The sequence below is a fragment of the Vulpes lagopus genome, chromosome 7 (assembly GCF_018345385.1).
Source record: "Vulpes lagopus strain Blue_001 chromosome 7, ASM1834538v1, whole genome shotgun sequence".
NCBI classification, from domain to species: Eukaryota; Metazoa; Chordata; class Mammalia; order Carnivora; family Canidae; genus Vulpes; species Vulpes lagopus.
In genome coordinates, this window is record NC_054830.1 from 126,550,457 (window position 1) to 126,575,015 (window position 24,559).

General features: G+C 40.8%; 1 protein-coding gene across 3 annotated transcripts in view; it reads left to right on the forward strand.

The window, feature by feature from the left end:
* The window catches only part of TRIM36 (tripartite motif containing 36), a 34,202-nt gene extending 17,972 nt beyond the window's left edge, over positions 1-16,230 (forward strand). For all 3 annotated transcript variants that reach the window (XM_041764311.1, XM_041764312.1, XM_041764313.1), the window contains 6 exons: positions 3,538-3,633; positions 6,649-6,902; positions 7,128-7,252; positions 10,385-10,675; positions 13,630-13,927; positions 15,778-16,230. In XM_041764311.1, coding sequence (XP_041620245.1) covers positions 3,538-3,633; positions 6,649-6,902; positions 7,128-7,252; positions 10,385-10,675; positions 13,630-13,927; positions 15,778-16,132 — 1,419 coding nt within the window. In that variant the 3' untranslated portion in view covers positions 16,133-16,230. The remainder of the gene's footprint in view (positions 1-3,537; positions 3,634-6,648; positions 6,903-7,127; positions 7,253-10,384; positions 10,676-13,629; positions 13,928-15,777) is intronic.
* The last annotated feature ends 8,329 nt before the right edge of the window (positions 16,231-24,559 follow it).

Below are 24,559 nucleotides of genomic sequence, written 5' to 3' on the forward strand. Positions count from 1 at the left end.
GCCTCGCTCTTCCAGAATAGGGACTGATGTGGAGTCCTTCCCACCTTCCAACATAGGAAACCATGTTTACTATCTCCTCTGGCCGGTTTGAACAGCTAAGGTTCATAATTCTGTTTTACCCTGAAAAATGCATCACAGTTGGATATTTACTGTCTCTCTCTCCTTCTGGTCCCACCTCAACACCTTGCTTCTCCCAACTTTGGGTGTTAGTGGGTTTTCTAGGATTTTTTCAACTTCTCACACTACTATACAGGCTCTCATTAAGGAGGTTGGTTGTTAGCTCATCCTCCTTCAGTTGTCCACTTTCTAGTAGTTAATGGACATTTTACTGAAGACTGTTACTTGAGGAGTTTCTCCTACTTTTATTTTTTCTTTATTTCCATTAATTTCTGGAAGAGAGTTAATAATTGTTCATGTACGGTTATCTCTTCTGGAAGGTGGTCACTTTGTGATTTTAATCATGATGAGATGATTGGAAACTAAGACTTAGAAATGTAGAAAATGTAAACACCCCTAGAACCAGTCCCCATTGAATGAGAAAGTAATAAAGCTTCTGTATTTGGGGGGGGTTTGTGAGATTTTTGGTGAATATAGCATTACAATATTTGGTGAAGTCATTTGGCACTTGACCAAGATGTATCATTCTATACCTTTTCTTCTTAACATTTTTAGACACGTAGCAAGGCTGATATCACCTTTGAAATGATCTGTCCTGGGGAGCCTGGGGAGCTCAGTGGTTGAGTGTCTGTCTTTGGCTCAGGTCATGATTCCGAGGTCCTGGGATCAAGTCCCACATCAGTTTCCCTGCAGGGAGCCTGCTTCCCCCTCTGCCTATGTCTTTGCCTCTCTCTGTGTCTATCATGAATAAATAAATTTTTTTTGAATAAATAAATTTTAAAAATAAAATGATATGTCCTAAGGGGGCAGGGAACATACTTATTATTCTCCTAGCTTGCTCATATGAGAGATATTCAGTGTGATTGATGAATGAATTTCTCTCCCTTTCTCTCTCCCTTCTCCCTTGTTTTGTTGACTGTTTCTTTGGGTACCTTGGGTCAGTGATCTTACTAAAAGCAGGAGGCAGTGGTTCTCAGACTTTGAGGGTGCTGGAATCATGGAACAATTGCTAAAACTAGAGGCCCTGTTCTCCTTGAGAAGGCTCCTTGAGGGGCTTGGGCCTCTGTGGTCTTTATTAGTTCTCGGGAGACTCTGCTGCACGCCAGCTTTTGAGAATCACTGCCCTAGGGGAAGGCTTTGGAGCAAATTTGGAGTCCTTGATCAGTTAGCTTTTGGTCAGTTCCTAGGGAACTGGGGCCCTAATATAGCTGAAGGATTTAAAACTGATTCCCCTATTAGATGGATTTCCTGAGGAAACCATTTCTGCTAATGTTTCACTTTTCAGCATCTAGTATCAGTGTCTGGTGTTTATAGTTTTGGAGGCCTATGAATAAATGGACACACTGATTATTGGTTAAAATATGTCATCTTGGGGTGCCTGGGTGGCTGAGTCTGCAAAGCATCTGCCTTTGACTCAGGTCATGATCTCAGGGTCCCGGGATCGAACCCTGTATCGGGCTCCCTGCTCAGCTGGGAGTCTGCTTCTCCCTCTCTGTCTCTCCCCTGTTCATGCTCATGCTCTGTCTCTCTCAAATAAATAAAACAAATCTTTTTTTTTAAAAAGATATATTTATTTATTTATTCATGATAGACATAGAAAGAGAGAGAGAGAGGCAGAGACTCAGGCAGAGGGAGAAGCAGGCTCCATGCAGGGAGCCCGATGTGGGATTCGATCCCGGGTCTCCAGGATCGCGCCCTGGGCCGAAGGCAGGCGCCAAACCGCTGAGCCACCCAGGGATCCCAATAAAACAAATCTTAAAAAAAAAAACCCAAACCAACATGTCATCTTGACACAGACTGCGTCGTTGTGAGGGGACAGAGAAGACTGGTGCTAAAGGCCATGGTTGGCTGGAGACCTTGCCTAAGCTTACTGCTCACTGACAGTGAACACCCATGCTCTCTGACTTTCCATGTTCCTGAATTCCATCATCCTTCCTGTTCCAGCCCATCCTGCACTCCCAGTGTAAGCTGTCTAACCACCAAGCCCTATGTCAGTTGAAATGGCCCAGTTCTCCTCTGTTGCTGTAGTGACAGGGGGTACAGCCCCTAGCCCCTTGCACCTTTGGTCCCAGCAGGAGCCTGATGGGATGGCATTGCAGGGGTTCTCCTGTCCCTTGTAGCTTGGTGCCAAGGAAGCATCTCTCAGCCTGTAGAATCATGGTCAGTAGATTGCATGGCGAGGAACCTTCTAGTTCGGTATCAACTATGTACTCTCTGCACTTAGCTCTGGTTTCCTCATCTGTAAAATGTGAGCCAAGACATGAGATTTCATGTCTCTTGCTGTCCTTGACCACCCACAGGTTCTTTCTGGTCCTATCCTGCCCTCAGGAATCTTATTCCTCTACCCACGGGTCCTTCTTCTGGCCCTGCAGTGAGCCATCAAGGCAACTCAGTGTATCTGATTACTGGGTGCTCCAGAGAATTGAAGACTGGTCCTGCCATGGGCCTGTCATATCCATTTCAACATATGTTCTCTTACTCTATCACGTGGTCTAAATGAGAAAAGAGGGGGAAACCATATAGGTAGGAGACTTACTTCTTGAATTCCAAAAAGTTAGATCTCTGGCCTTCTTTTCTTACCCACCCTTTAATTGAGAGCAGCAGCAACGATTGAGAAATGCCCAGGTCCTCTTGTCAGGGTTCCAGCTTGGGTGGCATTTTCTGGATGATGTTCTGATTAGACTGCATACATGTGTCTCTTAAAACTTTGTACCCCATGGTGCTTCAAGGGTTGGTTGTTTGGATTTTTAATATCCTTCAGTCACACACATTCTTTTTTCTGGGTTAAAGTAGGGATTGCACCAAAGCCCACAGTGTTATCTCTATGGTGAGCAGGCTAACTTCAAAATAACTACTTTATAAATAAGTTCTTCAGTGAGCTCTGGAGGCTTAGCTCTATTTTTATAAATCTATATTTTCATTATTTTGTGTGATTATTTAATGAATATCTAGTCTGGGCTGAGATGTGCAATTCATTTTGGAAGGGTCTGTGTTCTTTGTGTGTGTGTGTGTGTGTGGTCAGAGAAAGCATGAATTATAAAATATGATGGAAGACAATCCTATTTGAATTGCTCTTCTAGCATTTACTTAAACCTAGGACCGCTGGGAATGATGAAAAGACAACAAAAATGTATTATTTATGTATTCTGGTTTTTTGACTCATCTGAGCATCACTGCCTTGTTCTTTTACTCAGCCTGCTTCTCATCTCTCATAGATCCGCGGGTCCCCATGCTCAAGGCCAGGAACAGTTAACCCTGGGTTAGTAACGAGACTCGTCAGGGTTGATTTTACTGCCTGTTCATCACAGGCGAAAGAGTGGTGTGTAAGAAAAGCGCAAAGAAGGAAAGAAGGAAGAAAGGTAGATCTGCAGGGCCTTTGTTAAATTTCTGCTTATTTGTGTTACTGATCTGTTCTAACAGGAAAAACTTTCAAAGGATATTGATTACCTTATTGGCAAGGAGAGCCAGGTGAAGAGTCAAATTTCTGAACTAAACTTGCTAATGAAAGAAACAGAGGTAAGTGACAAACTGGTTTGCGTATTTTTGTTTATCCACCTAGAGAATTTATTCATTCGTAAAATCTGGAGGCTAGTAAATGAGCTGGGAGTACAAAGTTGCATTAGATTTCACCCCTGCTTTTCTGGGACTAGGAAAACAAGTATAAAATACAAGTTATAATGTGTGATCAGTGGCTGATAGAGGTGGTGATTAAATGATACTGAAGCACAGGGGAGAGAAAGACTAACCCTTTACGTGGCAGTTACGATCTCACAAGTAGTGACATAATGTGAATGATAGCTTTGGCAATTTATCTGTATTGTACAAAATTAACAGATTGCATTTAAAGTATACTATATATGTTGACTTAAAATGCTGCTGTTCCCAAGTGTATAACTGACACATTTGTCAAAAGACACACATTAGAATGAACATTTGAATGTTCATAGCTGCAGTCTAATAGCTGAGAAGTGGAAACTATCCAAATATTCATCAGCAGTGGAATATAATCAGCAGTAAGAATGAAGATCTGCAACTCTATGCAACAGTGTAGCTAAATGTTGCAATAATATTGAAAGAAAGATGCCAGAGACAAAGGAATACCAACTATGTGATTCCCCTTTATAAAAAGTACCAAAAAAAGGTAAAACTGGACTTTCTGGTTAGAATTCAGGATAGGCATTGTTGAAAGGTGAGGAGGGGAAGGGTGGGAGTCTGGAAAGGTTCTAAGGGATGGTGTCTGGGATCCAGATAATACTCCTTTACTTTACTGGGATGTGGGCTACATGTGTGTGTTTGCAAAGATTGGTCGATCTCCATACTTAAATATACATTTTTTTCTGTTTGTATATTATATTTTTCAATTAAAAATGGAGAAAATTGACAGCATTTTAAAAATCAAGTAAAAGAGGATAAGGACTGGGTTGTTTTAAAATTCCAAATACTCTGCATTGATTTTGCTGCCTGTTTCTTTTCTCTTTTTGAAATAACTGAAGAGCCATTACTCCTGGTCACTTTAGAAGTTACAATGAAATATAAAAATATCTTGGCTAGTATGAGACTGTTAATTGCTTGAAATTTTATTTTCCAAAATGGGTGGAAAAAAAATTGGGAAATTATGCAAATTAGTGCCATATCGCCAGCATTGCTCTTGTTCTTAATACTCTTTTTCTGCTACTGGCTGATTGCATTCCCCAGGCTGAGTAAGTTGTCTTTCCATGTACTTGCAAAGTGGGACTTTGTTGTACTTCTTTTTGTCTGATGGACCAGCTCTCTCACTGTGGTACAACCCCCCAGCCCTTGGCAGATAATCACCTCCATAGGAGGTTGCTTCAAGGATTGAATCTTTGGTCATTTTAGGTTTCTTTTACTACTGGTCCTCAGTCATGCTGTATTTCTGAAACAAGGGATCCTCAGTACCCATTGCTGAGTTTGTGATTCGGTAGGCTGAAAACTGAGGAACTCTCCCATCAGTATTCATGCAGACACCGAGTCCTTGGGATCCTGGAGAAATTTTTAGCTTTCTTATGTACCTTTGACCTAAGCTACCTCTGTGAGCCTGTTAGCAAGAATGTTTCACACACTGGAGAATTGGTCTGCATTCTTGACTTTTACTCAGTGAGGACTGTGACACTTTCTTTTTTTCTATATAGTTACACTTAGCTGGAAAAAAAATCACCCTTTTTACCTGTGTGCAATGATCTTTTGAGTTTAATATTGTGATGTATCACTGAAATTCAGCTACCACCCTCTGTCCCCCAACCTTCTTTCCCTCCTGCCTGCCCTTTAAAAAAAATTTTTTTTGCCTGTTGGGTTTAGGAAGCAGAGAAGGGAATCTGGAAAAAATTTCCTTTCATTAGAAATGTTGGCCAGAAGCCATTGGAAAGTGCACAATGCACTTCTTCCATATGTTGTCAGCTTTTAAGAATGTGTTTGAAGACATTTTTTTTTTTTCTGTTGGCTGCTGCTTATGGGTCTGTGATGATGGTGGCATATGTGTGCTCTGCTGGTCTTATTTTCAAAATCAAGTTGGTCTCTGATTTTATGGACATTCAAAATGTTTCATAAGCACTACAGACAGGGTCATTTTATGACAAAGTAGAGGAAGAGCTGCGTGCACAGTGAGTATAATAATACTGTGTGTACAGCGTATGTGCCATTGTGGTGGGCATTTTATGTAAATAATATTTTTCAGTCTTAAAAAAAAAATAGCCCAAGGATGCCTGGGTAGCTCAGTGGCTGAGTGTCCGCCTTTGGCTTGGGTCGTGATCCTGGGATGCTAGGATTGAGTCCCGCATTGGGCGCCCCACAGGGCACCTGCTTCTCTCTCTGCCTATGTCTCTGTGTCTCTTGTGAATGAATAAATGAAATCTTTAAAAAAAAAACACAAACCCCCCCACAACCCCGCCCCTTAAAACCCGAATGGCTTTTCTCATCCCCTGTTTTCAGAAGAGGAACACTTAAGCATACAGAAGTTCCATAGTTTGCATAAAGTCACACAGGATTTAATTCTAATTCAATTCTATCAATTCAAAGAGAAGAGTCACTCTTCTTAGTTAAAGGACATCATTTTCCTGAGTGTCATAGCTGTGATTTAACATTTTTCTTAAAAAATTGAAAAAGCATAGAAAAGGTCAAAAGTAACCTGAATTAGAGATCAAAAACTCTAAAAAAATTGTTTTAAATAAAATAAAAAATATTTAAAAAATCAATTAAAAACTCCAGAATTGTGATATACTGTGTCTTTGTTTAAATCAGTTAATTTCTGCCTCCAGTTCCCTTGTAGACAATGTTGCAGGTTGTTTATTTGTTTATTGCTGAACTTTGGAGAGTAAAACTTGCAGAGAGTACAGTATCACAAAATTAGAAAGGATGTCTAAATAAAAGCTGGTGATCATGCCCCCTGCTCAGTGTAGTTGATGCCAAATTATTGTTCTGAAGATATCAGACTCAGACAAAATTAAATGTTGGTTATTTTAAGAAAAGACATTTGGATTTAGCAGATGAGGTAACTCTTTGCTTGTTTAATAATAGTGTAACGGAGAAAGAGCGAAAGAAGAAGCCATCACACATTTTGAAAAGCTCTTTGAAATTCTAGAAGAGAGGAAATCATCTGTTTTGAAAGCAATTGATGCTTCTAAGAAACTAAGATTAGACAAATTTCAGACTCAAGTGGAAGAGTATCAGGGGCTTCTAGAGAACAATGGGCTTGTGGGCTATGCCCAAGAAGTGCTGAAGGAGACAGATCAGTCCTGTTTCGTGCAGACAGCGAAACAGCTCCACCTCAGGTATGTTGTTTTGGATTTAGAATCTCCATGGCAATGTCATTAAATGCTCTGTTTCATCCCAAACTCTCAGGGGTTCCTAAGGCTGCGCTCTATGCGCACACCTGCTGCACACTTAACCTGCATGTGAAGAGCAAAGTGTTTTGTTTTGTTTTAATCACATTGCAGATGTTTAGCCTGATTGGCCTTTTAACGAGTTATTTTTATATAAACTGTATCTGTCTGCAGAATACAGAAAGCTACGGAATCTTTGAAGAGCTTTAGACCTGCGGCTCAGACTTCTTTTGAAGACTATGTTGTTAATACATCTAAACAAACAGAACTTCTTGGAGAATTGTCTTTCTTCTCTAGCGGTAAGTTTGAGATGACTGCAGAAGCTTGCTCTTGTAATCTGGGTTCTCGTGATGTGGGATAAACACATGCTTCGGTTTGACAGTACGAAAGACCGTGTTTTTATGCACAGAAAGTATATTGTGTTGGCTTGTGTGGTTTTTAAACACTGTCTAAATGGCATCACGTTGCATGTGCATCCCTTTTGTGAATTGTTAAAAAAAATGAAGTTGAAGATATTTGTTACTACACGGAGTTCTGGTCTATATTTTAGCTGTTCGTTGTATTTCGGTATAGAAATCGTTTCCCTACCGAGAGACCATTTGTTTCTCTTCTTTCTCCTTTGTAAACAACTGCTGTGTTGAGCATCTTCATCAGTGTTACTTTCTGCACATGTTCGTGAGTTTCTCTAGGGTGGAAACCTAGAAATGATGTCTCCAGGCTAAAACTGACTCTGAGATGTGTGTTTACCTGACTGTGTTAGTTTGTTAGGGCTGCCGAAACAAAATTCCACAGATGGCATGCCTTAAACAACAGAAGTGTTGGCAGGCTGGTGACTTCTGAGGCCTCTCTCCTTGACTTGCCGATGGCCACCTTCCAGAGCCTTCACATGGTCTTCTGAAATTTCTATTCCTGAGGATATCAGTCATATTAGTCATGGTGGGATCAGGGCCCATCTTTGTGACTTAATTTTAACTTAATTACCTCTAAAGACTTCTTTCTCCAAATAAAGTCACATTCTGAGGTCCTGGGGATTAGAACCCCAGCATATGAATTTTGGGGCCATAGCACTCACTTATGCTTGTGTTTTGCTGTTCCCCAGCAGGGAGGTCTTCCTTTACTTTTTCCCTTCTCACCCTGTTCATATCTCCCTCCAATTTCTCTTCTAGTGATGGTAGATAATTAATAGTCCTTAGAATAGTATAGAGTTTGATGACTGTAGAGGTATCAATGTGTAGATTTGTACAGTCACCTGGAGGAAATTTGTCCCGTTAAAAGTTAAAAATTCTTGGGGCACTTGGGGTTTAGTTAGAGTGTTTTGATCTTAGCTCTTGATCTCAGAATTGTGACTTCAAGCCCCACATTGGGCTCCATGCTGGGAGTGGAGCCTACTTTAAAAAAAGGGGGAAAGAAAGTTTTAAAGCTAAAAACTCTAAAGGATTATTACTATGACTTACTTTCTTTCGAATCTATACCTGAATCTTCTTGGAGATATGTGCTTATCTTTTTTTTTTTTTAAGATTTATTTTAGAGAGATAGCATACAAAGGGGGAGAGGCAGAGGGGGAAGGAGAGAGAGAGCGAGAATCCTCAAGCAGACTCCTCACTGAGTGAGGAGCCTGACATGTGGATGGATCCCAGGACCCTGAGATCATGACCTGAGCTGAAATCAAGAGCCAGTTGCTTAACTGACTGAGCCCATTAGGCACCCCTGGATATGTGCTTGTCTTGTTTATTATGACAATTTTGTTTTCCCATATCTGTACTTGTTACTCTTTCAAATGCTGATTCTACTTCATGTAATGTAAACTTGAATTGTTTTCCATATACAAGCCAGTTTATTTAGGAGTACAAGGTCATACCTCCTGGGTGGGGGTGGGGGGTCCCAAAACAGTCCTTGGAAGGATGATGGTGAAGGTTGATCTTGGGTTAGACCAGTGTCTAACCAAAAGAACCAGCAGAGCAGATGGATGAGGATGAAAAGTGGTTACCCAGCTTCTGACTGATGGATGGTCTTGTTGTTTTCCTGCATGCACATTTTTTAGTAAGCTATGTTTCAAAAAAAAAAAAAAAGAAAGGGGTGTGGGGTGGAGTATACAAGTCATGTTATTTTTTAACTAGCTTTTTTCCCTCCCCCACCAAATATATTTTGAATGACTTTCCAGATCTCATTATAGCTGTAGAACATTCAGTTGCATGAATGTACCATATCCAGACATGCTTCTCTTTTGCTTATATATGTCTGGGGGAGGCCAGAGGGAGACTTTTATTTTCATTTCATAGAATCTCTCATTTGATATAAATATGTGTTATGTGTGTGTGACTTTTATAGCTTGTCCCAAGCAGTTAAGCTTATTAGAATTTCTTCTATGGAAGGGATTATGCATATGCACAAAGCTTCAGCTGCGATACTTTTTGTATTGTATTTTTCATGAAAAAAAACAACTAGAAACATATTTCTGAAAATTGTTAAAATGTTGATATAGCCATGGAGCATAATGCCATTGGGAGAAAAGAACTGGCAGGATCTGTATAAAATTATTGTAGTGATTATCTTCAGGTTACTTAAAGTGTGTCTTATGAAGTTTCTGATTTTCTTACAAAAAAATATTATGTATCATGTTTATGCCAAGAAAAATTCATTTAAATTGCTTTACAACTCTTTGAAGAAAATATGTTGTGTATAATGTTTCACTGAACTTTGTTATACTCACCAAACTTAGATTTAAAAATATTTATTATAGGACACAGATGAAAAATGTCAAGTCTGGTGCTGTTAGTAAGTGGAAGTTAAAGGCAAATGGTTAAAAATTTTAATTTATGGTGTTTCAGAATTAATATAACATGTAAAGCTGAAACTGAATCTTTTTTGTCTTTTCATCCTTCGCCCTTTCAGTTATCAACCTAAATATATCTTTAAAAATCCTTATTGCTTATTGTTTGTCATTGTAAATTTTGTGGGAGGAGTACTTGCCTTGAGATCTGTTCTTTTAACAAATTCTAAGTGTGGAATATAGTGTTGTTGACTGAGTACTGAAATCTCTAGAGTTTATTCGTCTTGCTTGACTGATACTTTATGCCTCCTGATTAATTACTGCCCATTTCTCCCTCACCCCAGCCCCTGGCAGCCAGCATTCCAGTCTTTGATTTTTGTGAATCCAGCTCTTTTAGATTCCTCATGGAGTGGCATCATGCAGTTAGTATTATGTCTCTCAATGTCTGGCTTATTTCAGTTTGCAGGTCCACAAGATCCATCCATGCTGTTGTACATTGCCAGAATTATTCTTTCTCTGATACATAGTATTGCAAATTTGGAAAACACTTGGACAGTACAGAAATGACTGAAGTATTGTCAGTACCTCGTTTTTATTGAGGAATGTCCAGATTCCAATATGTATCAATATTTTAACATTTTTTGTTTCTTAACACTTTCAGGCATAGACGTGCCAGAGATCAACGAGGAACAGAGCAAAGTTTATAACAATGCTCTGATAAATTGGTACCATCCAGAAAAGGATAAAGCTGATAGCTATGTCCTCGAATATCGGAAGATTAACAGAGATGAAGAAATGCTGTCTTGGAACGAGATAGAAGTGTGTGGCACCAGTAAAGTCATTTCAGATCTGGAAAGCAATTGTAACTATGCTTTCAGAGTAAGAGCCTACAAGGGTTCAATCTGTAGTCCTTGCAGCAGGGAGCTGATTCTTCATACTCCACCAGCTCCAGGTATTGCGAATACTGGGAATCAAAATGCCAGAGAGTTGAATGGACCTTGATAAAAAGAATAACCTAGCCAGTGCCTCTGGATAGACCTGCGTTGAAACCAGCTCTTGTGTGTTAAAAAAAAAAAAAAAATCTAGAAAATAGATTGCATCCTCAGCAAGGATTTAGAAATAGACCAAACACATGAATTTCACCAGATAGGCTGGGAACAGGATTTGAGTTTGGCCTGACCTCAGATAATAGAAAAACATGAAGTCATTTGACTGAGCAGGGCTATTAATTTGAGATTAAAATAGCATCAGTGCCACCTTACAAGTTTAAATAGTATAATTCCATATTTCTGATAAGTTGATAGAAAGCTCTATAACTGAGACCCTGGTAGATTTGTAGAAAAATTACTGTTCTAATATAAAACACTATTTCACTTAACCTCCTTCTGACCTGTCTGGATTTTCTATCTCTGCGATTCCCGGCCCGTGGGGGTGAAGGGCATCTATGAGAACCACGTGGTAGCTGTGCCTCCCACACTTAGAGGCCCCACACCCACCCACTTCCCCTGCCTTCCGAGTCAGAAACCACTGCTGTTCCTTACAGAGTGCCTGTGGGTTTTTGTAGAATGAGAATCGCCAGGTGGGTGGCTCTCCGCAGGGTCTCCATAGACAAGGGACACGCAAAACCAAGGCTGTGCTTGTTCTGCTTTAGCAGGAAGACACTGTGGCCTGTTGTCACTGCCTGCCAGGTGCCTCGAGTTGGATCTCAGACTCCATTGCCCCTGCCTGGGTTTAGTGGCTTTATGTGCCGTCTTTCGTACACTCTTGTCTTTCCTTCCCCTTTTGTCCATAGCAGACTGACCACTACTTGTTTTTCATGCACGTTGTGGCCAATTAAAAAAAAAAAAAAAAAAAAAAAAAAAAGAATACAGATACAAATTAGGGTTGGCTAAAATTGTCTTCCTTCAATTTGAATAAAATCCAGTATAGTCTTAGGATGGATTTGCAAATATTAAATGAATTTGCCTTTTTATCATCTATTCAGTTTCCCCTTTCTTTTCTCATCTCTCTGACTGAAAGTGGAATTAAAAGAAACCTGGAAGTAGCTGCTGTTTTAAATAGTGATGTGGAAGGGGAAGCAAGAAAGGACATGTTCAAAGTTGTCTTTTTTTTTAATTTAAGATTTTATTTTTAAGGAATCTCCACACCCACTGTGGGGCTCAAACTCACAACCTTGAGATCAAGAGTTGCATGCTCCACTGACTGAGCCAGTCGGGTGCCCCCAAAGTTGATTAGCTTTTCTCTGAGAGGAGCTGTGTGAATTGGGAGACCATTAAATATATATTTTGCCAGGCGCCTGGGTGGCTCAGTTGGTTAAGCATCTGCCTTCAGCTCAGGTCATGATCCCGGGGCCCTGGGGTCGAGTCCTGCATCTGACTCTGCTCAGTGAGGAGCCTGCTTCTCCCTCTCCCTCTGTCTCTCCCCTCTGTTTGTGCATGTGCATACATTCTCTATCAAATAAAAAAATAAAATCTTAAAAAAAAAATACAATTTGCAAAGGGGGAGGCTTGAGATTGGAAGCAGGAATTATTATGGCAGGACAACAGACATTACCAGGAAGAATGGTCAGCCTATGTATAGAGAATGACTTTAGCTTGCTTCGTAGACTTTTTTTTTTAATTATGATACAGTTAAAAATTACCATTTTGACCATTTTTAAGAGTACAGGTCTGTGACATTAAGTACATCCACACTGTTGTAGAGCCACCACCACTCACATCTCTAGAATGTCTTCATTTTTTCCAGATGAAACTCTGTGCCCAGTAAACACAAACTTCCCATTCCTCCTCTCCGTAGAGCCTGGGAGCCTCTTTTCTACTTTCTGTCTTTATGAGTTGCCTGTACCTCATAGAAGTGGATTGATAATAATTCTTCATTGTCTGTACCTCATAGAAGTGGATTCTAATAATCCTTCTGTGCCTGGCATATTTGGAGCTTCAACCATGTTGAAGCATGAACCAGAATTTCCTTGCCTTTTTAGGCTGAATACTATTCCACTGTTTGGATTTATCCATTCTTGTGTTGATGGACTTTTGAATTGTTTCCACTTTGGGGCTAACAGCCAATGTCCTTGCTTAATGGATATGAGTTGATAGAGACTCAGGAGAGTGGCATTATGTCCAATCTGTGGTTGAAGAAATTGAAAGTTCTGTTAAACTCCATTTAAGGGGTGCCTGTGTGGCTTAGTGGGTTAAGTGTCTGCCTTTGGCTCAGGTCGTGATTCCCAGGGTCCTGGGGTCAAGCCCTGCATTGGGCTCCCTCCTCACTGGGGCATCTTTTTCTTCCTCTCCCTCTGCTTGCCTCTTCCCCTGCTCATGCTCACTTTTTCTCTGTCAAGTAAATAAATAAAATCTTAAAAAAAACTCCATTTAAATCCTTGAGCAGGAATTAAAACTGTCATCTCTCTAACCCCAAAACTTTTGCCTTTTTAAAATACCATGCACCATGTCTCATGTCTGCCATGTTGATGGATAAGGAAAAGCCTCTATCACAATTGCTCATGTTCTCCAAATTTATAAAATGTGGAATACATGTTTAGGAAAATGTATTGATAATTATGAAAGTGTACAACCCCTCGTTTTAAGGAGAAAAGGGACAGATCCACTTGTAAAATATTTAGAAGAGATCTGTATCTGTTGCAAGGAACCACACTCATTGGTTTTCTCATACGCTTAAAATACTTCCTTCTGCCTTTTGATATTTCTGAGGACGTTCAGGTAGAGAGAATCTATTGGAAGTGATTTCCCAGTCAGGGATTTGGTTTGTCACAGTTTGTCGAGGGTATTGTGAAACATGCCTCTTCACAGCTTTTTCAGACATTTCTGGTTCAGAGCCCGATCGTGTTAACCACCAATTACAGAAATGCAATTACGTAGTGATCAGGCTAATTTTAAGGTCTCTTTACAGTTTTCAGTTTCCTCTTTGATGAGAAATGTGGCTATAATAATGAACACCTCTTGCTGAACCTGAAGAGAGACCACGTGGAGAGCAGAGCCGGGTTTAATCTCCTGCTCGCTGCGGAGCGAATCCAAGTGGGTTATTACACAAGCTTGGACTATATCATTGGAGACGTTGGGATTACCAAGGGGAAGCACTTCTGGGCCTTCCGTGTGGAGCCGTATTCGTACCTGGTAAAAGCAGGAGTTGCTTCCAGTGATAAGCTACAGGAGTGGCTCCGGTCTCCCCGGGATGCAGTTAGTCCAAGGTAGGTTCTTGTACTGATCTCTATGACTCGATGATTCTTTTAAAAGTAAATATCTGGGATTGCCTTGGTGGCTCAGCAGTTGAGCGTCTGCTTTTGGCTCAGGGCGTGATCCCAGAGTCCCGAGATCTAGTCCCGTATGGGGCTCCTTGCATGGAGCCTGTTTCTCCTTGTCTCTCACAAATAAATAAATAAAATTTAAAAAATACAATAAAAGTAAATATCTGTGTTTAGCAAGGCCGGAAATCCACTTGGGTTTACTTATTGCAGTTGGAGTGCATTCCTTAGAGTCAGGTGCTCTGGGCGTGCCAAGGTGGCTGGCTAAGGAAAGGAGCCAGGTTGGCTTTCATTCCCACGGTGACTAATGAGACTTAGTGGTTAATTTCTGGTGCCATGAGGAACTGAGCCTGTTTTGGATACCTCTTGACTGTGCCTTGCTGTTTTAAATTTTCAAAGTTTCTTGTATCAGTTACCTTAATTCTGTAATAAAAATTACTCACATGGATGGTGAAGTGCTTCTAGTTGCCATAGTTCAGAATTTTTTAAAGATTTTATCTATTTAATCATGAGAGGCACAGAGAGAGAGGCAGAGACACAGGCAGAGGGAAAAGCAGTCTCCCTGCGGGGAACCCAATGTGGGACTCGATCCTGGGACTCTAGGGTCATGTCCTAAGCTGAAGGCAGAAGCTCAACCACTGAGCCATCCAGATGCCCCCACATAGTTCAGAATTGATAAGAATTTGTTCTTGTGTTATGGGACACAATTTCTTTAAACACCCCTGTAAGTACTTGATAAAATTGGGTCATGGTAAACAGGTTTCCACATCAAAGAATTCCAGTTTCTTAAGAGATTGGTTATTTGACTGAGTTCATATGGTTTTGTTGTTTTAGATGGTATAAGGTCTACTGGCCCACATAGATAATGTTTGACCCCTGGTGTGAACAGAATCCCCAGTTAATCATCTGAGTTGATAGAAAGCTTTTTGCACAAGTGTGAGAAATTGTAACCAGGACATGGTTAATTAAACATAGTACCTAGAATATTGATAGAATATTAGTATTAATAATGTTTTAAAGAGCTTGCAACATCGGAAATATCAGAAGTGAGAAAAAATATTAGAAGTGAGAAAACCCAATTAAAAGCATTGATTTAGTATAATTACAAATATATAAAAAGTAAACTACGCATAAGAAGAAAATGGAAGAACCTTTGTATCAAAAATTTATATAAGCTGCTACTGTTGTATGATATTGGGAAAGTGACCTTCCTGCTTGCTTACCATGGGATTTCCATGTAGAAATCCCAATCCAGAAATAGGGTCCTTAGGACCATGAAATGTGACTTTTTCTCCTGCATTATTTTGTATTTCACTCTAAGTTGGTAATTCCTTGCATTAGGGCACACATTTAATCTGTGACAGTTCCCTTCAGTTTCCTCCCCCCATTTTATTATTATCTATTTTATTTTAAAGAATCTCTACTCCCAATGTGGGGCTTGAACTCATTACCCCAAGACCAACAGTCCAGTGCTCCACGGCCTGAGCCAGCCAGGTGTCCCTCCCCTAGTTCATTTTTGATAGGCCAGAGTCTTGAATTATTTTATAGGTTTTTATTATTTTTCTTATCTGCATGTATCTAGAGATGTTTTATGATATTTCATGACAGGGAATTTGGGGCTGAGTCTCTGGTATAATTTCTAAATGGCAGTGTGTAGTCCAGATGTTTTTAATTGATTTGTGTTTTAATAGAGAGTTTTTGACACACAGTCTAATTTCAAAGCGATGTGTATTATCTCATGAAAATGCTTTGTGGATGACGACACAGCTAAGACTGCTTTGTGTATTGTGTTCTAGATATGAGCAAGACAGCGGCCATGACAGCGGAAGTGAAGATGCCTGCTTTGATTCTTCCCAGCCGTTCACTCTGGTCACCATAGGCATGAAGAAGTTTTTCATACCCAAGTCAGCCACTTCTGCCAATGAACCTGAGAATAGGGTTCTTCCCATGCCAACAAGTATAGGGATTTTCCTTGACTATGATAAAGGCAGAGTGGCTTTCTATGACATGGATCACATGAAATGCCTTTATGAGCGTCAGGTGGACTGTTCGCACACAATGTACCCAGCATTTGCATTAATGGGCAGTGGAGGAATTCAACTTGAGGAACCCATCACGGCAAAGTATCTAGAATACCAAGAGCACATGTAGATTAAGCATCTGATGTGACTTAGGGTGGAAGAGGGGAGCAGAATAATGCCTTGGTGTAACCTTCGTAACTAATTACATATCATCTGAGTAGTCTGTGACCACACTTGTTTTTGTGTGTGTTTCTTCTTAAATCAGAAACCCTAAACAGTTTTGCCTCTTTCGTGTCATTGTCCTGCCTTTCACAAGCCATGGGAGTCAAGACACTCTCCTGGTTGACTCTATAACTGGATTGTCTTTCTTTTTTTTATGAACAGGAAATCTAATTTATTTATGTCAGCCATGTTGCTGATAGGCACATTTCTTTTTGAGGGCGGGGAAGGGATTCAAAAGTATTTATTATTATGTTTTTGTGTTGTGTTTGGTTTTTCATTTTGTATCATGTTTGTCTTTAAAAAAAGATATTTTTTAGATGCCTTATGGATAGAAATTAGTACTTAGCCTTGTGTCTTGCATATGTTTTTCATAGGAAAACAAATTAGAGATAGGTAAAAAGACCAGAGAAACGGTAGTATATTTAAATGGAGAATTATGTATTTTGAGGTGTATAACTGAGATTCAGAGTATATTCCCTGGGAAATGAATATTGTTTTTTTTTTTTCTTTTAAGACTACAAATTGTAAGGATATTTTTAAGAGTTTCCTTAGCTGTGATGCCCATTCCTGCATGTGTAGTTGAACATGGTTTTGTTTTTGTTTTTGTTTTTGGCAGGAAACACAAAAGTTCTTGGCTAATACACAAAACTTCTCCATTAAAATTTCTCTTCAGTTTTTCTTAGTGAAAATATCTGAGCTACTTACTCAATGAAAATACCAAATAATTTATTTTTCACAAATAGTAGTGAAGATACACTGATATTTGGCATAGTTGTTCTTTTGCTCTCTTATCGTGTCCTATGATTTTCATTTTTTGGCACCATTATTATATATCAGATTGTCCTATTTTATGTTTACATGTTTGGAAAGTTCATTGTATATTTTTAATGTCATTAAATTATTCTAAAATGTAGATAGATAGAGTAACTGGTCATTGGATGTTATTTTCTGTGGTCCATTGGTAATAAGCTTTTGTAAAAGTAAGTAAAATACAAATCTAGTTGTTGAGGAATAATAACAAAAATCATAGTGACTGTACCCTTTTAAAAGTTCTGATTTGCAGAATTAATATTTGAAATTTTACATTCATTTTTGAAAGGTGTCTTTAATTTAGATGGTTTTTATTTAGACTGCTCATTTTTTGGACATTAAAACGTTCAGAAACTAGACTTTTATATATCATAGCACTAATGATTTTGAAATGCTTTTGATCTATTTTGATAGACCAACCAAAACCTCAGGCCTTATTTGGTTTCCTTATTTGTTTGTTTTTCATATGTATTTTTAAATGGAAATCTATTACTTAGCCTGGTAGCATCAAATTAGCTTTTCTTCCCCCAACTCAAGTAGGAAATACTGTGGTGAAGTTCAGTATTGAGTAGGCTTTGTTACTTTCCCACCAATGAATAGCACTTTATGACATAGGCTGAACTAAACATATACACTGTGTTATGTGGGTGATTGTGCATTAAGGCTGCTAATGTCATGTGTGTGATAAAGTTTGAATCTCAAGCCTGTGTAAGCACATATCATGTAGACATTTGAAACATAAAGCTTTAATAGGAATAGGGAAGGAACGTAAAACATTGTATAGTTGTATAGAAATAATTCTCCTGGATTTCTTTCATTTTTAATAAAAATTGAAATACATGTAATTATTGAGCTGCATTCTGGGAATTCTCAGTATATTTATGTGGAAAATGGAAATAAAATCATTGATAAGACATGTTCAGCTGAATATATTAACTTAGAGCTAAGATTTTACATAAAATTATTTGGGGCATGTACTTAACTAGCTCTAATTCTTGTCGAAGTGATCATTAGAAAAGCTTAACATGAAAATTCATTTACTTCAGCTAATTGATCAGATTGTCTCCTATTCCTTTTCTGCTCCATAATCAGATTTTGGATCAGATGAGTTTTCCTTTAGGTCACATTCATACTCTTGGGCCTTTGGGCTCTGGTGGTTGTGTGTTGCAATTAAATGTTATTTGTGCTTGATGGGTCTTAATTTTTAGAAAAAATCAGTTCCAGGCTATTCCTGTGTTACTGTATAATAACTTAATTCTCATATTTGCAGTTGCTTTCTGGAAAATAGTAGGAATCAGAGCTATCTCCGAGGCATTGAAAACACTCCAGATCGTCATCTGATTAGACCCCAGGAGTGTGTCCCGTGTGGGAATATCCCTGATCGTGGCATTGCTACAAAAAGTGGAGAACTGTTAAAGGCAAGAATATGCTGAAGAAATTGTTCTACAAGGCAGGTGTGCATTCCTTTTAAAGGATCTTCACGTGCTTATTGCAACTAACATCCTGAGAACGGACATCTTTCTGGGGACTCTCTTGCCTTTCACAAATAAACTTGAAGGAATTTAGTTAAGTTTGATTTGGAACCCAGTTCCTTTATTTACAAAAACTCCTGCTGTTTCTGAGACATTGTGCGGTATACTGGATACAAGGTGAACAAGACCACCCACCCAAGTTCCTGCTCTTAGGAGCTTCCTTTGGAGGAAATGGAAAGTGCTAGAGAGTGTTGGAAGAATGGGCTCTGGTAGACTCAGTGGTTAGGGAAGCCCTTCTGAGGAGGCACTAGAAGTTTGACACCACTGGAAGGAGCTGGCTGTACAAAGAGCTGAGTGAAGCGTGTGCTGGGTAGAGAGAACAAGTTGCCTAAAAAGGCTTGGAGATGGCGAACTGGTCAGAGTTGGGTCAGGAAATAGCATTCGGCCTGGAGGGTTCAGTTGAAATATTAATGAGAGGGTTACTTAGAGATGTGAGCCACCTTGAAGAACAAGTAATGATGAGGCTTTGGTAAGACTACCCACAGCCAGATGCCATGACTGCCTCCAGAGCAAGGATGGCCAGGGGAGAGCATGTTCCTAGATGTTAGGGGAGAAAGAGTCACTAAGGAAGGCTCCCTTGCTGGGAGCTGGGCTCGCTGTGGGAGGCAGCTAATCCCTGAGATGCAGCGCCAGGATACGGAGTCAGAAATACCGTTTGTTGGATCTGTTGGTGCTGCCTATTGACCAAATGCTACTGGAAGCCACTCAGCCAGGGCTCTCTAGAGATGCAGATGTGCGGGGGGGGGGGGGGGGGGGGGGGGCGACGGGACAGCTCATCCTCCTGGGATGGAGAAGGGGGAAGCAGGCATCTGGTGGGGGTTCTAGGGGTAGCTTCAATAGAGAACAGCTGGTGCAATTGGGAAGTAGCTTGGTGTATCTGAAGGGGGCAAAAGGCTATTGGCCACTGTGCTGACTGCTTAAAGGTACTTAAAATGTTCTACAAACGCACATGGGTGGCTCGTGGTGGAGCATCTGCCTTCAGCTCAGGGTGTGATCCTGGGGTTCTGGGATTGAGTCCCACATGGGGCTCCCCGCAGGGAGCCTGCTTCTCCCTCTGCCTATGTCTCTGCCTCTCTCTTTGTGTCTCTCGGGAATAAATGAAAAAATTTTTTAAAAAACACAGAAACGAAGACTTAGAAAACCATTACCTGGGAGATCTCTACATCATCCCTGAGTCACTTCTCCAGTTTTCTTCAGAAGCTCCACCTCCTGTCTTCTCTGGTAGGGATTGGTGGTGATGGCAGGCCAGGTGGGCAGGAGAGGTTGGAGGAAGGGTAACTGGTAATGCAGCTGCAAGGAGCTGGGAAGTGGGAGCCGAGGTTTGGGAAAGGGGTTAACTACTCCGTATAGTAACCTTCAAACAGCCCATTGCCTCAACTTTGAGACTATCCAGAGTCCACTTTGTCCCCCCTCTTCTGTACCACCACCATTCTCACCTGATCTCTGTAATAGTACCTTCTCACCTGGTCTCCCTCAGGCCGTGGTATTTTTTTTTTTTTTAAGATTTATTCATGAGAAACATAGAAAGGCAGAGACATAGAGGGAGAAGCAGGCTCCTTACAGGGAGCCTGATGTGGGACTCAATCCCAGGACCCCGGGATTACAACTTGGGCCAAAGGCAGATACTCAACAGCTGACACTCGGGCGTCCTTCTTAGGTCCTGTATTAGCTGGATAAATAAATCCTCCTAAGAAACCCTGAGACCTCTAGTCTTAACCAAAATGGTTTTTTTGCTCTCACAAAATTAACTGTGTATCAGCAACCCTTTCCTCCCCTGGCAATGCAGGGGCAGGCTACCTTCACGCTGTGATGCCATCTAACATTGCTGGTTTACAGAGTTCTTAGAAACTGAAGACACTGGAAAGCCCCCAACAGCTACTAATGCCCCAGCACATCATTTGCATTCATATTCCATTAGCTAGAACTAATTGCATGGTGCTAAAACTGGCAGGCATGGGAGTGAGAAGCTTGTTTCCTTCAGATGCACAGACAGGAGACCACCAGTTATGGGCGAGCACCAATCATGCGTCTCTCAAGCCATTGCACCATTTTACTTTTTCTCAATCACAAAATCAGCATGAACCTTTTGCAAATTCCCACTGTTTCAGATATCCACACAATCCTTCACCTTGATCTTTTTTTGAATGTCACCTTAGTGAGAACCTTAAGTACTCTAAATTTTGTCCTCCCCTGCCCCCTGCAACACAGCATACTCCCCATTCCCTGCACCTAGACGTTTCACTTTTGTTTACATCCTCAAAAATCTTAGTTCCACCAGAACAGGAGTTGTATCCAGTTTTTATCATTGCTGCATCCCAGCACTTTGAACCTCTCCTGGTTTCCAGCTCTAGGACTGTCTTCTGCCTTCTGTATGTGGTGCCTGCAGGTTTTTTTTTAAAGATTTTATTTGAAAGAGAGAGTGAGCACTAGGAAAGCAGACTCCCTGCTGAGCACAGAGCCCTATGCGGGGGCTGGATCTCAGAGCCCTGAGATCATGTCCTGAACCCAAGGCAGATAGATGCTTAACCCACTGAGCCACCCAGGCGCCCTGTCCCTGCCATTCTTGAGCCTTTTTGGGGATCTACGTGGGTAACGGGTTTCTCCCGATGCAAGCTTTCAGATTTGACCTTCCTTCACCAGGTCATTTGCAATCTCTCCATCTGCTCTCTGCCCTGTCATCATAGCTAACTGGTGTACCTACCTCCTGGTGGCCCTGAAGTTAGAGTTGGCTTTTGAGTTTCCTGTGTATTTTTGTTGATTTTCTTTTTTGGGGTAGGGGAGGGATGGTTTTCAAGAGGAAGAAGCAGATAGGGCATTGCCATCTTGAAACTAGGAAAAGTATCTTTGGAATGATGGATCCATAAAATTAGTATTTTTTCCAGGTTTTCATTTTATAACACCTTGACTCTAAGGGAAAATAAGTTTTTTGTTTTTTTTTTAAACGATGGAGTTATAATGTGTATATGTACCTTGTGCTTGGCAGAAGATACTTTCTTCGAAAATCACTTATAACTTGGACTTTTATTGTATATGGTGAGTGGATTCAATTTGTGATAACATTTGAGAGTTTTAAGGTTCTTTATCACACCTGCATTTGTTTCCCCCATTTTGATCTTTTTTTAAAGATTTTATTAAGATTTTATTTATTCATGAGAGACAGAGAGAGAGAGGCAGAGACACAGACACAGAAGCAGGCTCCATGCAGGGAGCCTGACGTGGGACTCGATCCCAGGACCCCGGGATCATGCCCTGAGCTGAAGGCAGACGCTCAACCGCTGAGCCAGCCAGGTGCCCCTAACATGTGACATTTGAATTCCTTCATAAGCATACCTAAAATGCCTTAAAATTATCGGGTGATAAGGAAGCCTAAAGACATTTATAAAATACCGTAGAGGTCAGTACATTCTAGTATGTGTCTAAACAATGATCTCGTAGTACTTTATAGATTTGGAGGCAGGGAGAAGAAATAAGTGGGCGTGCTACCCTGTTAGGCAAAGTTAGAGATTTGTTTTATATTTGACAGCAGGAATTCTCACAGCATTTACTGCCTGTTTGAAGCTGTGAACACGGGCATGGTTGGTAGTGGTTGGTGTGGAGTTTTGCTTTGGATTCCTCTGTGAGGTTTATCATTTAATACCTGTGTGATTTTACTTGATTGATTTATTTTTAAAAAAGACTATTTATTTGAGAGAGAGAGAGTGAACAAGAAAGAGAGAGCCTGCACAAGTCAGGGGAGGGCAGAGGGAAAAGCAGACTCCCCGCTGAGGAGGAGCCCAGCTCGGGGCTCTATCCCAGTGATGAAGCTTTGGAGTGCAGGTGAGGCTTGGTGGGGTGAGGTCCGGAGCCGATGACCAAAAAAGAATTCTTGAGATGTCTTGGTGCAAAATGGTGGTTTTATTAAAGCCCGGGGACAGGACCTGGGGCAGGAAGAGCTGCTGCACCGGGGTTGTGCGGGGTGGCTGATTATTTACTTGGCAGCAGGGGTAAGAAAAAAGAGAGGTTTTTATTTTATTTTATTTTTAATTTTTTTAATTGAAATTCAATTTGCCAACATATAGCATAACACCCAGTGCTCATCCTGCAAAGTGCCCCCCTCAGTGCCCATCACCCAGTCACCCCCACCCCCCACCCACCTCCCCTTCCACTACCCCTTGTTCATTGCCCAGAGTTAGGTGTCTCTCATGTTTTGTCACCCTCACTGATATTTTTTCCCTTTCACTATTTTTTATATTCCCCAAATGAATGAGACCATATAATGATTGTCCTTCTCCAATTGACTTACTTCACTCAGCATAATACCCTCCAGTTCCATCCACGTTGAAGCAAATGGTGGGTATTTGTCGTTTCTAATGGCTGAGGAATATTCCATTGTATACATAAACCACATCTTCTTTATCCATTCATCTTTCGATGGACACTGAGGCTCCTTCCACAGTTTGGCTATTGTGGACATTGTTGCTATAAACATCAAGGTGAGAGGTTTTTAAAAGAACTTTTATGTGCCAAAGAGGACCTACAAGATACTTGGGGGCCTTGCCATTGTCAAGTTACGGTTGTTTTTCCCTCTAGCAAGGCATTAACATTAAGACACTTGGAAACTTCCTGAGGAGTATCACACATATCCCACGGCAGGGGGGAGAGGGGTGTCATTTGTGGGGTGTCACCTTGTGTTTTGTCCTCAGGTAGCTCTCCGTTCCCTATCACCAGGACCCGGGGATCAGGAGCTGAGCCAAAGGCAGATGCTCAACCACTGAGCCACCCAGGGTCCCCACATTTTGCTTTTCTGTAGCATTTCTGAAAATGGTATTTAACTCCATAGATATGTTTTAGGAATGATCAGAATATCTTCAAATACACAATTGATTTGGGGGAATCCTAAGTACCGTGTTCAACTGCTGTCATTTGCTCCTAATGCCCGAAGCCAAACTAAAGAGCTACATGAATCACTTGAGGTATAATTCATACAGATACAAGTTAAATCTAGATTCCGAGAGACTGAGATCCTGTGGTCCAAGCTTGTTTCTTTGCTATTACATAACAAGGAGTTAGTGCTCAAAAAACGTAGAGGAAGAGGTCTTAGGTAGCTTATGTCAAGCATCAGCTTCTCAGGGAAACTTGGTTTGGGATAGATTTCTCCAGAGCTCCAGGAGCTGTGGATGGACTTTGTAATTAAAAAGCAGCAGCAAGGGTTCAAATGCATGTGGCTCACCTGGAGATCTGGTTAAAATGCAGATTTTAACTGAGTAGGGCTAAGTTGGGACTGAAGCATCTACATCGCTAACCAACTCCAGGTGACTCAGTGCTGCTGTCCCGGGCTCAGAGGACACCTTAGCTGGGCTTCAGAAAGCCTGTTGGATCTGGGAAGGGAGGCCCCGGAGCAGAATTAGTTTGCAGTGAAAATGAAGCCAGCTCAACTGGAATGGGAACCATCGTCTGAGGTAGGCCTCCTGAGGTTTACAAGTAAGGCCCGAATTATCTTTTAATGAAGTTTTGAAAGCTTGGGCATTTAGGCAAACATTTAAACGAAACTCCCCAGAGACTGTGTCATAGGCTATAGGAGTTTAGGCAGAGGTCATAGGGCCCTTTGGCCTGAAACTAGCCAATCTCAGCATATGTCTTGCAGAATATGAGTAGAATTCACTTGATCCTGACCGGTGGTCCTTGATGAGATGAGAATGTGTTAGTTGCAAAATACACCCACAAGTGGCTAAAAGACTTGCCTAGACAGGGATCGATTATTTCAGAAGTTTGCGGTGTTTTGACTGTTATGTTCCAGAAACTATGCTAATTGTGTAGTGGAGACTTTAATTCTCTTAACATTGCTAAGGAGAGTGTATTATTTGTTAGAAAACAAAATCCAACTGAGTAAGTTTGGGGATTCTTGGCTTTATCAAACAATTCATAGGTTGGGCGATGTCCCCTGCGGTAAGCAGAGGGAGGAGTACAAAATAGAAGGCCTTTTTAGAAGGTTTTAGCAGAAGAAAAGGATTCCT